An 18,823-nucleotide genomic window follows, 5' to 3' on the forward strand; every position below is an offset into this window, starting at 1 on the left:
AGTCCAGATTCCTGCAATAACAGGACTATGATCTGCTTTGGACGACAACCACAAAACATAAAAACCTCATGAGAAACAAAATGGTACAGCCAAAAAAACAAATCAAAACAGTAAAAGAGTGATAAATACTACTTGCAAATGTTTTAGTCCTGCACTGGAGCCAGATGACTACAGTACCTGCCTGACACCAGGTAAACTTCTGCAATAAAGCGCACCTGTCTGATGCTCCAGAAAGGTGAGACAAACACCTGTAAGAGAAGTCTGTGTCTGACATTGACTGACAGTAGACAGATATGTGACGTTGTCCTGTATAAATACATTTAATTGGATTTTTTTTGTAACCTATCACAGGGTGAATATGAATCGTGTGTCATTGCTGTTCAATTTGTTGTAAACCTGTGGGCTAGAGTAGCTGCAACCAACGAGTATTTGTTAGTGGTAAATCGTTCTATCAATTAAATGTCAGAAAATAATGAAAAATGCTCATTATAATTTTCTACAGCCCAAAAAGACATATTCTTTTTTTAACTTTTATCTGTGAAAATGAATAAAAATAAACACTCTTAAAAGAAATGACTTTAAGTTAACTTGTCCTCTAATGTTTGAGTATTTCCAAACATGAAGTAGAAAATCTTTTCCTGAATTCAGCCACTGACACTATTAAAAAAGATTTTTAAAAATCTACTGCAAACTGCTAACATCACAGAAGCAAAAGAAGAACAGATGAAAAAGCATGGACAGTGAGGAAACAGTGAGAAAAACTCCCCAAAGTGAAAACCAAACTTAAAGAAACCTTAGCTCAACTACAAAAACAAAACAAGAACACAAAAGAGAAAGGGATCAACTCACGCTTCAGAGTGGGTAATGTCATCCAAAGTGGCTGAGGCAGACAGATATCTGAAGACACAACAGCAGGATAATGACACAGGGGAAGAGACACACACTAACAACACAGTACAGTTGAGGCACAATTCATTTCCAACTACTAAACTGACTGTGACATGCAGTTCTACTTTAAAAAGGCTTTAAACTGAAGGTTTTTTGCTCACAGAAGGTGCAGTGGTGACAGTGTTAACAACAGAACATCACACAATATAAAAAAATCATAGGACAGGAAACACTGCTGAAATTTCACATGGTCCCCAATGTTCATGACAAAACGTAACCATAGCAACTTGTGCTTTCTCCACTGCGACCAGAACCGGAGCCGAGTTAAACAAGGTGAATGTTTCCGAATGTTCATGGTGAAGTGATCATTACAAGCAAAGCGAGATGGTTACAAGTCAATCCTGTTGGGCTACGCGCTCACACCATTGTGCAGCTTATTGCATACGCTGCTATAATACCTGCACATTTCACATTGATTCAATCAGGCTGGGTGTCTACTTAAACAGGTCGTATGATGGTGTACTGAATTACTGACGTCTGTAAGGAATACTGCCAAACTTTGTGCAAACATTGCACCCCGCATGATCAGAATATGAATAAAACGAATTAAATTCACCTGTGCATGCAAAATGTGTGCTTTATTATTTCTCAAGTAATCATAATTTCTTTATCTGACATATGATGCTGTGAATTAATGAAGCAAAAATATTTGTTTTTCTTGCATTAATATTCACAAACTAATGAGTTACCACTTTGGAGTTGTTGTAAACTGTAATGTAAAATGTAGTGTTTAACACATTTATATTTTGACTGCACAAACAAATACAATTTTTTGTGTTGAGGGTTTTTTTTTTCTTTTTTTTTCTTAACATTAATACATCTATCTGGGCCTCCAGAGCTCTTCATGTGTCAAAAGCTGCTGGTAAATTAACACACAGAACAGGCAAAAACTAATAATCCTATCTATGATTCCAAGGTAGTCACACTATTCCTCCCCCTACAAGTGTTAATACAGGTCTGGCCTCTCACTCGTGGACGCCCCCACAACAGTGCTGCTGCTGCTGGGAAAAAAAAATCCTGGTGGAAAAACTGTAGGAGTAATAGAACTATTTTTGTCTGATATTTTTTTTCCCATATGGACATTTTGGTGAACGAACTTTTATAGTCAGGCTTGCAAAACCTGTATCACAAACCTGTGCAAGACAGGGGCAGAGAATCTGCAACAGGGTTGATGCTCTAATTACAGGAGGTACTCATTATTTTTAATTTAATAAATCATTATCAAATCTAAGATGTGTTGCCAGATCCAAACTTTACATTTCCCACACCAAACTGGTGGGAAATGATCGCTACCTAGTTAAATATAATGGTGATAATGGAGAAAATGAACTGTACTGAGGGAAATGCTTCTCATTACTACATCAGAATCACCATTTATAAAGATATATTATGAAGATAACAATGGTACTGAGGAAAAGATTGATATGACTTTAAGAGATTACATCATATGTAAAGCAATTACTAAACAATGGAATTACTTTTTTCTGACTAACTTCCTTTATTTAGAAAATAAAAACTGCTTAACTTAGGCAAACACAAGTGTTTGCTGATAACAGGCATTGATTTCCCTGCAGGTCCTCCTGCCTAAATACCATAACTGTTCAGCTAAGTGAACTCAATCAATCCAGCACAGCTCTACAGGAAGCTGTGAGGGCAAAGGGACATAGCAGCTCATTGTTAGTGGAAAAGCTCAAGGTTGACACTTTAGTCTGGAAAAAAGTCCCATAGTAACTCTCAAACACCAGGTTAATAAATCAAACACCAGATAGCACAGACTTTTCATGATTATCAACAAAGCAGGCTTAAACAACACACACACACACACACACACACACACACACACACACACACACACACACACACACACACACACACTCTAGAAAAAGAGAGGAAGTGTGTTTGTGCTGGCTGCTCTATAAAACAATGGCAGAGCAGATAAGGAAGCAGGGCCAACACAACACTGGCAGGAGACCTAACTACATACATCAGGTGGAGGCCTTGATCCCTGAATGGTACAACACTGGTGGCCATAAGAGTCCTGATGCCGACACTGTAAATGTATCACTCAACACAGCAAGCAGCTCAAATATTATTTCTGGATCCGACTGACTGCAGACACGATAGATATATTTATATCAGAAGATATTCTAGTAAAACTGCTGAAGGGCAGTGGCTACAGACATATTGGTATCATCAACAAATTGACTGATAGCAGTGAGCAGTGCTGTTTATTTTTCATCTGTAAAATGTGTAAATACTGTAAAATTCCAGGTCATTCAGTATCTAAGAGATCCTTATCCCAAATATTTGTATTTGTATCTCTAAAATATGGATATTCGTATCAGCCACAAGATAAAATCAGCTGGGCTCTGTAAAGATAATACAAGCTTTAATCTATGCTGATGTAAACATCCAATAATCAACAATCACATTGCCTCACACTAAGCACTGAAAAGGGATGTGATGTCAGCACATACTGTGCTCAGTGATTACAGACTATAAGGAAGAAGTTGGTAGTGTAGTATTAACGTCTTCTTTGGCTGACAATTTCAGTCGTGTTAGCCATTAAACAAAACAGCTCTGAACTTAACTCTGAAAAATTTGTATGAGTGTTGGAGATTGCACCAAAACATGAAATGCATGCAACTGGCCTTAAAAAGTCTTAAATTTGTCAGTTATAGGTGGATGAGAGACGGAGTGGATATTCATGGTCAGGGCTCGATTTTACATTATGAGGAGCAGCAACCAGTTTGTTGAGAATTAATTAGAAAAAAAGGGTTTTAAAAAGTGTCATCTACAGAAACTCAAACATGAGTGCAAAAAGTGCCGGTCACAGTTTGACAAATGATGGGCAAGAACACCACACTAATTACTGCTTAGCACATAAGATGTCAAATGATAAAGTAAGGGATGACCTTGCAGGAAGCAGGACTAAATTTTTAACCCAGGTCCAATTTAAAGGTCCAGCGCCATTACATCAGTTCCCCTTGAAAAAGACACAGGAGATGGCTCTGATTGTAGACAGCTCTGCGCCAGACAAGACCAGCCTCTATATCCTGACTTACATCAGCACAATGCTGCTTACTGTACAACCCAGTGACTGCATACACACTGGCTCAGTCACAGTACACTGTCTGTCCCTACAGCACTTCACTGTTTAACTGCTGTATTTGTTTCACAGCACAGTAATTCAAACAGAAACAGGGTTTTTGTTTCCTTTACATTTCGATGTTAGTGTGTAGGAGCCTCTACTTCTGTCAAGGATTTCTTTTGCAACAGAGAAACAGTCTAAACAGCTGATCCGGAAAAAACTTCCTAACAATGTCACCTACTCAGGAAACTAAACTGTTGGGTGAAATACACACATGGATAAAGGGAAGGTGGCAGGATTTACTTTCATGCTAATAAAGCGCACTAAACTGAACCAAAAACAGAGTTCAACGGCTGACTGAGTCTCATCCAACTCCAGTTTTCATGGCAACTCGCTCCGAGTCTTTGTGCCTCCAACGTATTCATAATTCATAACCCATTTATTTCTTTGTGCAGTTCAGTTTAACTTGGAGGGCAGCTAACCCCCCCCACCCCCTTGTCTCTCTGAAAATCACGTGTCATGTGACTAAGCAAAACACCGTCTCTTTCTCTTCCTCCCTTCCTCCATCTCTCTCACACATTCCTTTCCTCTCCTCCCATTTGTTCCTGCAGCAGCAAGTCTGAGCCGCCCGTCTGGTCGGCAGGCGCGACGTAGGCTCACACACAGATACAAACACACACACACTGTATTGTGCATGGCATTGTGTGTGTATGTGTGTGTGTGTGTGTGTGTGTGTGTGTGTGTAGGCCTCAACCAAAAATAATGTGCCTGCTTGCTTCTATGTGTCTCTTCTTTCCAGGGCGAATGTGTGTAATAGTCAGCAATTCCTCCGGCCGTGTAGGTGAACACATGAGTGGAAACCAAGAGTGATAGTGCGAGAGATGTGTGTCTATTTGTGTTTGCGAAAGTAAAACAAAGACTTCAAACCGGTGCACCTGCTGCTGTTGGCGAAGATGTGTGTTAGTGTGTGTAAAAGTCAAGAACAGTGTTAGTGGCGTCACTCTGACAGGTTAGACTGACTATCTGAGCGAGCTTGCCAATCCAGTTCATTTCAGAAGCAGCCACATGGAAAATTCCATTAGCCTCAGACCTCAAAGCAGCAGCAGCAGCAGCAGTCTGATGGAAACAGGCAGAAAACTCACTGATTTAATGTTATTCGTGCCAACCACAAAATTTCTCTGGATTCTTTCAGCTGCACAAAACTGTCTTAAAATCTCTACCTCAAACCAACTCCTGAAACTCAGGACAATTTACTTCAAGGTGACTTGGAGTTTTAACTTTAATTTGTGCATTATCTCATTTAATATAAAAGACCTCCCAAACAAACCAATGGGTCGGCTGTGGTAGCTCATTAAAACAGCCATGGATGGATTAATGAATGGGCTGACTGAGCTCGGGCCCCGTAGCTAGAGATTCAGAAATGACTTTTATCATAATTAATCTTTGTAAATACCTCAGACTAAGAGGTATAAAACTAAGAAAGTCCAGACCACACATTTTGCCTCTTGAGCCCACAAATTGTGATTTATTTTATCAGCCTATATTTTGTATTTTTCCACATCTAACACTTGCACAGCATAGAGCTAAACTACTGTAAACCTGTGTAAAAACAATTGCTTTGAAAAGGAGTTAGACTCTCTTTTTATCTCTTTAAATCCAGGTTCAGTTTTCAACCAACATCAGTAACCAGAGTGATGGTTAACCTGCAAAACATCACTGACAGAAAACACCATGGCCATCACGAGGCAGGGTTTTTCTCTCTTTTTATACCTGTATTTGTGCCAAGTGCCCAATCCTCTCATAATCCACTCATGACTGCGGTTAATTACTGATGGGTTCAAGTCACTGCCTCCTGTACTGACCAGACCTGGCATCAGCTGGTTATTATATCATTGCAGTATTTCTGTTTTTCTACTGTGTGCCAACTGATCTTATTTGGCCAATTGCCCCTAAGGCTGAAATCATTACATAATGCGCAAACATTACCAGTGTGTGGCTTTAATGGAGTCAGATTTTCGACATGTAAATGGTCAATTTGTGTTATCTAGATCAACAAACACAGCAGAATTAAACTGTTTCTTGCTGCCCTGCTAAAAAGGCCGTCCTACAAGCTGAGTAACCATCAGGTGGCCTGACTGTAATGTAATAAAGCCTTATATTTTAATTTCCTGTCTTTCCTTTACACGAAACTTCTCAAATAAAAAAAAATAGACAGCAGTGTGAGTTTTCAGTGAAGCTACTAGTAATAAAAGCAGGAAAATAGCATCTGAAACAGCTAAAAATATCAAAGAATGTTGAATTGAAGAGGAAGTAAAGAGGACATGTATTATCACTTCTGGGTGGAGGAAGAGAAGACACCTGACCTCTGGGAGAGGAAGTTCAGAACAGATGGATGATACTGATAGGATGTGGGTAGAGACAGAAAACTGAAGATAAAACTAACAAAGAAGTGAAAAATAACTAAACAGAGAATGATATAATGTTTATAACAGCAGCAAAGAAAATAGAGACAGGTACTTTCTCCGCCCTGTGGTTCTATATCGGATTTACATTGAAGAAATCCTGCCACGTCTCCAAATATCACGTCTGAATCTGTAGCACCACCTTAAAGAAACTGCTTATCAAACAATAAAAGGTGAGTCACAGGCCACAGTGGACAAATACAGGTTCAGGTGGCTCAGTTATGTAACTCAGGCAGCAGAGGTTAGTATGACACACACCAAATCCCACTTGAGTGCTACAGGTTTAGCCACATATGCAACAGGACGCCTGATCGAGAATCAGTTTAGGTAGTTTCCTCAGACCAGAGAAGCTCCTAAACAGGGTCAAATGCATTTGCTAACAAACTAGCAAAACCACCATTTGTCAATATATCTAAGAGGAAGGAATTACTACCAAACTGAGCTCACTCTGGTCTCACTCCTTACATTCTGCATTGTGAAGATCTATTCACTTTCTCCGATAAAGTTCAGCAGATTAATGCTCACTTATCTAAACATCTATCTTTACAGCATCTCATTCAACATGAGCACAAAAGAAACAGACGAGAGATAAATGTCCTTCTTCCAGACACAGAGTTAGACACCAGCTGTTGAAATGTTAAAGTGTTGTCAAATATGGTTAGCAGGTGAGAACAGAGAGGGATTGAGAGTGGGTAAAAGTCAGAGCGTGAGAGAGCAAACACTGCAGAAGCCCAGACATCACCAGTAAGCGAGCAGCAAACAGTGCGTGGACTCACAGATCCGAACTGGTAACTCTCTCATTCCACTCGCCCAGTTTCTCTGTGGTTCTCACATAGCTAGAAACAGAGACATGAGGGTGTTATGCTGCAGAGGTTCAACAGGGAGTCAAAGAAGGGCTGGTTCAAGAAGCCAGGGTTAGAAAATCCCAAAAGAATCTCTGCACTGAGGTTATCTTGAATTATATTACAAGTGTGGTCTGGCTAATATAAATAATGATCTGGTTGTCATTTGAAAGCACTTTTCTTCTTTCTCTCATTGGTAGAGGTTGAAATACAGACTGTCAGGGATTCATATTCACATTCATCAAAGTCACACTGTGAGGAAAATCAGGTTGTTTTAAGCCTGTGTTCCCTGTGTGAAGACTTGGCATCTTATTCACTGTGAAATTGTTACAAATGAAGTTGTGCTTCAATCACAATGTGCAAAATTGCAAATTCAGTGTTTCACCTTTGAGGACAGTTCATCGAGGACGGCACAGTGGTGCTGTAAACGGAGCAATCTCAGATCCGATCTGACATTATTCAAGGATTAAAATTCTCTCCTTTGTTTGGCTGACTTGCTGGAACGATGCTCGTGTCCTCCAGCAACAAAAGCATCTACGGCCCGAAATTTAGAAATGTATGACCGTTAAAAGTACAGTAACAGTTTCATGGTGATAAAATGGTAATATCTGGAGCTTTTACATGCCGATTAATGTTTTAATAATGTTTAAGACCCGGGAGCATTTAGTTTTCAGTTAATTTCAGACAATGAAGAGTGCATTGTAAATCTGCATGTGTAAGTATCAGCGCTGGTGCTGGTCAAGACCTGTTTCAGTTACTGTTGGGTTCTGCCATTTGTTTAAAATTAATTTCCAAGGTGATATATTTTTTTGGTATAAACACATATTAGATATTAGTGACCAGAATATTAAAGTGTTATCTTATGAAAACACAACTTTATAGTTTTTCTTCAGATCCAGTCTCATTTAACACAGTGTGAATGATATACGCACAATGTAAGTGACAAAGTGGACGGTTTAAAACTCTTAAATATTCCCCATGTGTGATGAATCTAAGACGTATGGTCATGTCCTGTATTCTTTAGATAATATGAGGAGTTTGTTCAGCCAGAGCCAACAGTATACAAGTGTCAGATGAACCTGTTGAATCCTGACAAACTAGTGAAGTCAGACTTTATATTCAGTTAAGTACTAATAAGCACTATGAGGCTTTTAGAAGACCCATCTAATAGTTCGCAAAACCACCAAATGAATTAATGAATAAAACATGTTGAATTACGTACTTGTTTCCTAAACACGGCAACTGAAAATTGTCCAGGTAGATAAAGAAAAGGGTTAAAGACCTACTTTTTAATCAGGAGTGAGTGTCAGCTGTATCATTTTACCAAGAAGTTTTTCGTGTGCTCATTAAGATTCTTCAAACCACCATTCCCTGTGTGAACGCCCCCTGCAGAGGTTAATAACTGCGGCTGCTCAATTAATCATAAGTAATCATATCTCAACATTTTAGTGACTAAATTATCTGGTAAAATCTGATGATGTCAAAGCATTACATTTCATTTCTAACAGAGCAGCTGCTGTGCTTGAAGAAAATGTTCCCATAAGAACAAAAAACTGCAGACAAATATTTGTTCCCCAACTGCGGTGAGCTGGATTAACAGTCTTTTCATTCGTGACATCATCCTGTGTAACGAAAAGCTCTGCAGAAAGTAATATAAAGACTTGTAAAGCAACAGTGTGAGTCATTTTGTGACTGGCTCTTTCTGATAACTGTTACTATCAGGGAATGACTGCAGGGAGGGCTGATTCAAGAGTCTTCTCACTGTACTGTGAAGTCGTTGAGGGGAAAAACTCGTAAAAAATCATAAACATTTCTGTGCTGTATTTCAGAAGATTGTCATTTCTACTAATCTAAATTGACTCAGCTACTTCCCAGAACCAACTGGATGAAGTAAAAATCTACTCTCCTCCTTTATTCTTTCATTTTGCTAAAAATAATCTAATATTCATATGAGTGATTCTCTTTAAAAATACATGTCCCGTTACAGGTTTTTCCACTGATGTTTTCTTAGGTGTCTTCTTAAAAAGGAGAATTGTGATACCGAGGTTTTCTGTCCACACCTAAAAGTAAAGGGGAACATCCCTCACAGCTGTTTTCCAGTAAAAGTAGAGCACCTCATCATTTTGACCAAGACAAAACAAAATTTTTAGCATTTAAAAACTACAGCTCTGACATTGCAGTCCTGTGGCTAAGGTTGTGTTCACACCTACAGTCAGACCAAAAAGCACAGCCCCCTAATTCATTTCAATGAGGCCACAAGGGGCTTTGGCAAAATAATGAAGAGTTGAACCAATGCTAAATCATCCAGCAACACACTGTTGTAGTAACATTCCTGTTATTACTTTCTAATATAAATATAATTCTACTGTTTACTTTCCCAAAACAAAAGAATAAAATGACTCTCACCTCTCATCAATTTTCCAGAGTTTGGTATTATAAACCACCATGCAATGTTTTGGCAAGCCTATGTTCTCATGAATTTATCATCAGTAATGGGACTTCCTAGAAAGCATTTCACCTTCTCACCAGTGTCTGCGGTAACAGGCTCAGACTCTTACAGCGCCTAATGTTTTTTCAGCCCACTGCTCTTTTCAAAAAGACTCATGAGAGCTGTAGATGTCAAATGCTAAACAAAATAATCATTTCCTCTTGATTAAAATGGCAAAATGCTCAAGTGTTACTGTTCACAGCAGTAGCTTTTTGGAAGAGTGTGCTGTTGATACTCCATGTGACTAGCTGTGCAAAAACAAAACTTGATTTAGCCTAAGTTGGGAGTGAATACCTTAACTTTTTAGGCCACTGAAGGACTTGACAAGGAAAATCAAGCATCTCTACAAAAACAGCGTTAATACATACGCGTTGGAGGTCTGTACATCTTGCCAACTCTTGGTGAGGTTCTGCCTGAGTTCGTTGAGCGGGCTGAGCCCAAGTTTCCTCTTCAGATCTGTGGCGTGTCTCTCTTTGGCTGACAAAACCTGACGCAGAGTGTTGATCTCCTCCTCCACCTGAAACAAAAAAAAAGGCCAAACAGAAAGAGTTCAGTCTGGAGTTTCCTTTTTGCTTTGTCAAGCCTCAACTCGTCTCTTTTTTAGATTCCTAAAAGTAGAAAGATATTTACACTCTACTAAGAAAAGCATGGATACCTGTTATCATTCCACTACATGATCAAACTCAAATCATCCTCTCTGCTCTGAGTCAAGTTTGCAAATGCATTCACTCCTAAAGGGAAAACAAAATGCTGCTTCTTTGTTCCTTGGTGCTCATTTTGTTTTCCTAACATTTCCCTCTTCTAATGGAATCTATTTGAATTCCTGCAGTGCCAAGAGAGGCCAAGAAATCTCCACCAATATGAGTAAGTATGATTAAACAAGCAGAATGCAGCCATTGTTATTGTTATTAATTACAGATGAGCTTTTCCTATAAAAATGTCTGTGGTGACTATTGCACATAGGCAATAAAATGCCAAAAACTGTGACATCATCCACCCCAAGATGTTAATTAAAGTCAAATGTATTTATAAAGCACATTTTGACTGAAATACAGCGAACACATACATTTTCAGAGAAAATGAGATACAATAAAATGATGAAAAGGTAAATAACTGTAGCACACAGAATTAAAACAAATGCATTTTTATATTAATGATTAAGCTCAAAAATATTTGTATACAGGTGGGTCTTTCATTGGGATTTAAAAATAACCAGAAGTATCAACTTAAAGTTGCTTGCTTAGTCAATCCAGCAGCAATATATATAATTTTTCATGATGATACAATAAGAGAAAGTCTATCAGTGAAACAGGAAATAAATACAAAGGCTTTTTGAATAAAATCAAATAATTAAGTCTGTCTTTGTAAGTCAGGTTAAGGTTAGAAATGTAAACACACATTGGAGTTGGTACTTCCTTAATCTTTTATTCAACCAAACACAGGTTTTCCACAGACCAATGAAATCCTGTGTTCGGTCAAAACATCAGTAATAAAGTGTGTTGGAGCTTTGAAACCTTTGTGGAGGTGCTTTTCTACCACATTCACAAAACACACACAACTTCCTTCAGCCTATAGTTACACGCAGACACCCGGTGATTTTGGAACACCTGGGCCTTACCTTGGTGAGCTCAGTGCGGAGCTCCTCAGCTTCTTCCTCTGTCAGGCCAGGAGGAAGAGGGTTGGCTGAGTTCCCCACCGCTCCCTCCACTGGCACGTCAGACAGGCTGTCTGACTGATCCACAACGAGGCCCTTGTTAGGAGAGTTCAGGTTGATATCTGGGAAGATGACGGAGAGGCAGAGCGGCAACAAGAAGGAAACAAGAAGGAGAGAGGCGAGAGGACAAGGTGAAGAATTGGAGACATTAATGGCAGAGTGAAATGGAGAGGCAGCACAAGGGCAAACAAACACACACTTAGACCAGTAGAAATCTTAAAAGCCAGCAGTGGTTTACTCAGATGATCCATCTTAGTATCTATTTCAATGACACACAGAAATTGCGGCCAGGAAGAGGCTAATGTTGCCAGCAGGAGATATCCGACAGGAAGAGAAAGAGACAATTAGCAGAGGCAAGAGTTGAACTGCACCCTGGGAGAGTAACTTCAAATCTAGGGATGGGAAATGGCAAGATTATATTGACACCAATACCACTATTGATTCTGCTTATCAGTCTGATCCTTTGGATTCCTGATCAATTTTCTGTGTGGAAAAAAGTTGGCCTATGCAGGTTTTCACCATCAATACAGCTGTTTTATTTTTTCTGTGTTGAAACACAGTGTAGAAACAGTAGCAAAAATGCACTTACGTGACTCAGGTGTGCAAAAGCTCCACTGTTTAACCACTGTTTTCATATAGGTTAGTAAAAGTAAAAATCTGCTAAGCTGGCCTGCGTGGCGCTAATGTTTTATCCAGTGTGTCAAATATATGGCATTCCAACTAACATTGTTGTCATCTTTCTTTGTGAACTGAAGCCACACTTTGGACTTTTTCTTCCTCTCCGCCATGACACCTTCTTGTTGAGTTTGACTTCATTGTTTTGCAATGCACAGCTGTCATGACATCCCATGAAATAAATCGTTAAGCTTTGAAGCATATGATCTCGAAGGTTCGGACTAGTTGGACCTGGATCTTGATTCCCATCCGTATTAAGATCCATCTAGAACAATGCATACTTTTATTTTCTTACAAAAGGACCACCAGCATTAACGTGATCAGAAATACAAACAGAATGAAATTATTTTAAAAAAGAAGAAAAAAAAAAAACATATCTAAATCCAATCAGGGTAAACTTGAATTTATCCAGAGATATCTGACAGCACATAAATGACAGTTTACACACTGAATCTTGCGTCATTCACCTGAGGACACCAGCGTAAGTTTGGCAGCTACAGGAGCTTGGCACAGCCAGAGCTGGCATGAAGGACAACAGGACACAACAAGGGAAAGAAAAGAGAAACTACAGGCACTGCCTGAAACTCTGGCTAAAATTAGACTCAATGCTGTTATAGCCCAACAACCAAACTGTATTTATTCAGTGGGCGAACTTATACGAATTATAAACTCACACCCCACATTGCTTACAAACGAATCAACTTCCATGCCAGTGAACAGGCAATGTGAAACGAAACTACTTCACGTCACTTTAGGGATTTTATATTGAAATATTAACTTTATCTAAGCATGAAATAAGATTTCAATGCAACACTGAGTTCATCATTAACTCCCTGATTGACACACAGCAGACAACAGTCCACAGTAGGAGAGACACATAGCAAGTGTTGCAAAAGACCAAGATTATCATTATCTGCAGATAGTGACACTGTGTGTTTGTGTTTGAGTCTGAGTCGGCAATAACATCCGTATACAGGCTGGCAGGAGATATGACGGCTCCACCCTCAGGGTATATTGATTCACTCAAGAGTGATTCAGACCAGCCCACAAAAATAACAGCAGTGAATTTAAAATGAAAAGGCGGGGCTCATGACAGAGAGAGGAATGACAACTACAAAAACATTAATAATAATAATTTGTTCCTGGGATGTGGACTCGGAGGAAATATTCTTTCACTGACATAGTTTGTCACTTATCCTCCATATCGTCATTTCCTACACCTCCCAGAATGCCTTCCGACAACACCTAGTCACTCCAAGCTCTGCTGTTTTCAACCAAAGGTTAGTTGCACATAGAGGATAAAATGTTTCATGGAAACTGCTAGCTAGCTGTCTAACCAGTCTGTAAACACTGAGGTGTGCATGTGATAACGGCCACACCCCTCACTTAAAAACCACCCTTGCTGTTGCATTGCATTCTGGTCTATTTTTATGCTGATGCTGATGTTGGAATTAGTCTCTGATTTTATATGATAGTTGTAAGGCTGCACAAATTGACAGCTATATAAAAAAGTCCAGAAAACAAAGGCACATGACAAACACCTGTTAATATTAAGTTTATATCAAGTTTTCCTTTAACAAATACACTCAGCAGTGTCATGTGAGAATGCATAAGTCAGGAAAAGTCCCTGGCTCAGCCAAAATCCTATTCTCAGGTTTCACAGCATCATTTAGGAAACAGCAGTAGCAGGATTTATCGAGACAGACGTGTCCTAGTTCATTCCAGTTTGTTATACTTGAAGACGGACAAATGTAGGCAACCTTAATCACTTCCCCTAAAATCACTCATTCTGAGGCACAGGAAGCCTGATACAACATGACATATCTATCATGGCCACTCACTATTACAAACAGGATACAGCCCTGAAAGTCTCATTAGGACATCCCCAAAGGCATCTTGCAGCCATAATGCCCTAGAGACATACACTTGGTTGCCAATTAGCACCTACCAAAAATGAATGAGTTCTTATACAAGAACCCTGAAATACATCATACATTATAAAATCATGAATGTTATAATGTTCGGTTTTTGTCAGTTGTTTTCAAGAGGTGTTGAGGTGTATTTTAAAGATTGTGTTGTGTGTCAGGTTTGTGTCTAGCTTAGATCTGGGAAATATGATGATGAGGCAACAGAAATGTGTCCATTATTCAGCTCTTGTAAGATATTTTTCCCTCCTGTCCAGGACTGGATTACACAATAGCGGTCAGTGCTGCACATTAATGAACAGGACCGCTTTTTGGCAGAATTGGATTTACACATTTTTGCATAAATTTGGCAAAATAGTACACAAGGTCGGGCAGGGTTATATGATGATTAAGCATAAGAGTGAGTATCTGTTTCTATTCAACCAACTAGAGATGAGCCATCATGAGCTTTCTGTTCACCTGGAGATGGAAGAAAAGCTCTGTCAAATCAGTAGTGAAAATGATACAACAAGGATGTCATCATTGCTCAGTCATTAAGAAAATGTGACTGCTGTTTGGTAATTAAGTGATTAACATTGACTAGACTTACAAACATATATCCAGGTGAAAGAAGGGGTACAGGCAAGATGCGCTTTGGAAAGCCACCAAAACAAACTGCTAACACTCTTGCTAACATTAGTCTTTTTGTTTACAAGCACTGAGATCGGCTCGTTAGACTTAAAGGGTCTGGAAGACAGAAAAGGTGACATTGTTCACTTCTTAGCTGTATTACTGCAAGACATATCAAATGAAACTCTGCTGGGAAGTTGGTAACATGAGTAACACGATCCTCTCCTTCCTCTCCTCTTCACTTGCTGCTGTCCCTGTCATTTACCAGCGGGCCCGTCCTGTCCTCAAGTGCTGCACAATTATTATGACTTCTTATGATCTCTAAACAATATCAAACTTCCACAGAAACAAAGCAGCGGAGAGATAATGGTGCTAGTTATTTGAGAGTAGATTAATTTATCACAACAATTTGCGTATTTCAAACACTAAGCTAAGCTATCGGCTAAGCTAACAATTAACGTTACCTTGGCTGGCGGGATCCATGGCGTCGATTTGACTGAGCTGGAACTCCTTTTTTTAGTCAAAAGTTAAACTCGACTGGTGTAAAATGTGGATGGCAGACTAGTGAAGTGTGCTTTCCACTCGGCGTGAAGAAATCTTCCTGGTTTAAGTGACTGCTCCCACTCAGAGAAAGTCGTCGACTGGGACACACTGCACACAGAACAGCCCAACAGCCAGATAGGCACATCCGGCGAGGTATTTCAAAATAAAGGCTTCAGGATACTCTGCATAATGATGACGATGAATAATTGCTTTATCATCCATAACACCCAGATTAACACATCATATATATATACTCTTTACGCTAGGACATTGGCACATTGCTGTGAGTCACTATACACATAACAGCAGCTAGCCTAGACAATGATACAGCAAGGAAAGAACAAAAACGATAATAAAAAAAGATAAGATAAAAATAATAAAATAGTTATGACAATACATTGTTATAGATAAACAAATAAACGAATCCCTTCACATACAGCCATGAAGATTCTTAATTAGTAATATAAGTATTAGATCATAGGACCCCCAGTGGAATAAAATAACTTAAAAAACTTGTGAGCTGAGCTTCTCTGTGCAAACTTTATTTTTTAAGAGTCATACAATATTTCCTCTTGCCAATGATGATGCCAGAGTTGTAATATTCTTTAATTTAATGTTCAGTGGTTGTAGTTGATCATTGGCTGGAACCCCAAAAATAGCTGTCCAAACATTTGGGCTCAATCTTCTGCCTGTGGCTTTGGAGAAAGATTTGAAAAATACTTGTCCAATAAGGACAGGCCCAGACTATATGAGTGAAATCTGCACCATCTGTCACACATCTTGTCTAAATTATAATATATTTTTTAAGAGTTTTGCTTTTGAATAGTGGATACGATGGAGGTCTCTAGCACAAGAGATACTTGACTTATTCATTCCACAGCAGTATCCCAAGCTTGTTCTGGGAAAGGTTTCCCAGTTTCCATTTGTGCTCCCAGTTTGTTTTAGAATTGATTTTAAGATCTCAATGACTAATTTTGAGGCTTTTTTTTTTTAAAGAGCAAAATGATTTGTTTTTTTGAGCTTTTAATTCTACATCACATTAACAGGAAACATATGTTTTGTGAAATAAGATTACCAGGTTGCTGAATGTTTATTCAGCATTAGTACATTACTGGTATATATGGGAATTTTGAAGTTGGATATATATTTTTAATCATTTAGGCAAATCACACTCAAAGATTTATTGGAAATGGCTTGCACACAAAACGCTTAGTACGGTAACATGAAAGTTATGAGTACATCTGCCACAAAATAAAGTCTAACCTCTGCATCAATTCCAGGAGTGCTCTCAGTTCTGGTGGATAACTGATGTTGAGGCAGGAGCATGTTGCAAACATCAGTACAAGGGCATTGCCAAAATTGGGAACTGCCATTCACGATGGTCTGTTCAACCGCAACCATGAAGTACACAACACAGGAATAAGATTGTTTATTTAATTATTTATTCTTACTGGCTGTCACATGGTCAGTTATGCAAGCAATGAACACTGTTCTCAAGTCATTTTTTTCATGTCCAAGTCAAGTCTCAAGACTTTGAGCTATAGAGACCAGGATAACTGCCAGGGGAGCCAGCTAGTTTGACCCCAGGAGGCCATGCGCCCAGCCATCAAGCCAGCTGCTGGATGAGGCAGCTAGCTTGCCCCAGAGGACCCTGCTCCCCCAACAGACTCACACACAAATGTTTGATCAAACAATAGAAAAACAAAAAAATATTGAAGTGAATTAAGAAAAAAATAAAAAAATCAATTAAACTGTATTATCAATTATAACTTTCCAAATAAAATACATGCCTGTTTCTGTTTGTGTATGTAAATACGTACTAACATATAGTATTTTGTATGTATCAGATGGTTTAGGGGGGCTAGAGCCCTCCATTAAACTCCCATTTAGTTTTATGCTTTTATTTTGAAGGCATGTCTTCCAAACAGGAAGTTGTGTTCCTCACTGCTCACGGATGTGGGATTTTTGGGAATCTTTTCCGGAATGGTGAAGTGACGTCACAGAGACAGGTGTTGTCCAGATGTTTCGGTTTGTTGGATATTTTTTAAAGCAAAAGTTACAAAAATTTACAAGTTCCAGGTTCTCAAAAAGAAATGTTTGCTAATTTTCTGATATCTATATGTCTGGGTTTAGATTGCTGGTTGGACCAAACTAGATATTAGAAGACGTCACCTTGGAGCTGGTAAAAGGCAAAGTCCAAAGTTTAAGTGGAAATGGACCAGTATATATACTCTGAAGTAAATGGGAAATGAGGAACAGGTGAGTAGGAGGGGAGGAGTCATTTGGCTGGAAGGTGTGAGGGGCTGGGGTTACTGCACGACAGGTGGCTGTGGCTGAAATGACAGGAGAGTCAGTGATTGTTGGCAAATGACTGAATGAAGACGACTGTGACAAGTACTTTAAATAAGATGTGTTGTACTAAGAAATAGATACACAAACTAAAACAATAATAAATAATCATTAAACTCTGACACACCTCTGCAATCTCAAATGATATTGTACTTTATTGGTTCCAATTCATTAACTGTACAACCAATGAATACACAATGAACCTGTGGCTCTTGGGTCCCATGGGGGTCAAGGGCCCCCAGGGCAGTTGCCTGCTTTTCCCAGTTGGCAATCCAGCTTTGCTCTACACACACAAACGCCAACACCCAAACATGTCAGGTGACCATAATCAGATGTATTTAATCTATAGATCTATCAAACGAAACCAGTATCTCTGTCCTGCATTGTGCACAGACACCAGTTTAAAAAACAAACACAAGAAAAGTGTTTCAACATAGTTTTAACTCTTTAATTCCCACACACAGAAAGCTCCTGCAGTGAGAGCTGATTTTTCTAAAAAATAAATAAATAAATAAAAATGTTCAGCGCCAAATAAAACCACAAACCATTCAATCACATCTGGTGTCCAACATCACCAGATCAAACTGGTCAAACTGGATGCCTGGGTCTTGACTGGATCTATCAGTGTCTGTTTCTGAATGTTTTTCAAGGTGCTAGGCTATATGTAAGTTCTATGTAAGTTCTTCAGAATTACTACATTTTGTTAACGTAAAACACTATAATGCTGTGACAATCATCACAACATATTTCTGCACCCATACCTAAAAGTAATATCACTACAACTACTCCTACTATTCTGCTGATCCTGTACTTTTTAGAAGTTCGGCTGTAGGAACTAAAACTTTTTTTGACCTCTATTGCTAATACTGCAACTAATGCGCTTTCTTTTCCAAACATCTTTTATCACTTTCCCTCTTAGTACTAATACTAGTTCTACAACAACTACAACTACAACTAAATTAATGAGTACTGCTGCTGCTGCTCCAAATACTTCCTCTTCTTCACTACAGTATTCCTACTTTCTGCTAATGCTACTTAAAGTCAAAAACCTAAAGCTAAAAAAAGTGTAAAAGGCAACAGCTTCTGTTAAAAAAAAAAAAAATCAATTAAACTGTATTATCAATTATAACTTTCCAAATAAAATACATGCCTGTTTCTGTTTGTGTATGTAAATACG

At 38.8% G+C, this 18,823-nt stretch overlaps 1 protein-coding gene across 15 annotated transcripts in view; it reads right to left on the bottom strand.

Annotated features, from left to right (window-relative positions):
• The window catches only part of tpd52l2b (tpd52 like 2b), a 28,221-nt gene extending 12,784 nt beyond the window's left edge, over positions 1-15,437 (bottom strand). For 4 of the 15 annotated variants that reach the window (XM_056384404.1, XM_056384403.1, XM_056384402.1 and 1 more), the window contains exons 1-4: positions 15,219-15,433; positions 11,450-11,607; positions 10,200-10,348; positions 850-897 (exon numbers count right to left, since the gene is read on the bottom strand). In XM_056384404.1, the coding sequence (XP_056240379.1) occupies positions 850-897; positions 10,200-10,348; positions 11,450-11,607; positions 15,219-15,237 (374 nt within the window). In that variant the 5' untranslated portion in view covers positions 15,238-15,433. Of the gene's footprint in view, positions 1-849; positions 898-10,199; positions 10,349-11,449; positions 11,608-15,218 lie in introns of all 15 variants that reach the window. The other 11 variants (XM_056384412.1, XM_056384411.1, XM_056384406.1 and 8 more) reach the window with 6 other exon arrangements.
• Positions 15,438-18,823: the final 3,386 nt, after the last annotated feature.

This window comes from Seriola aureovittata, chromosome 9 (genome assembly GCF_021018895.1).
Source record: "Seriola aureovittata isolate HTS-2021-v1 ecotype China chromosome 9, ASM2101889v1, whole genome shotgun sequence".
Lineage (NCBI taxonomy): Eukaryota > Metazoa > Chordata > Actinopteri > Carangiformes > Carangidae > Seriola > Seriola aureovittata.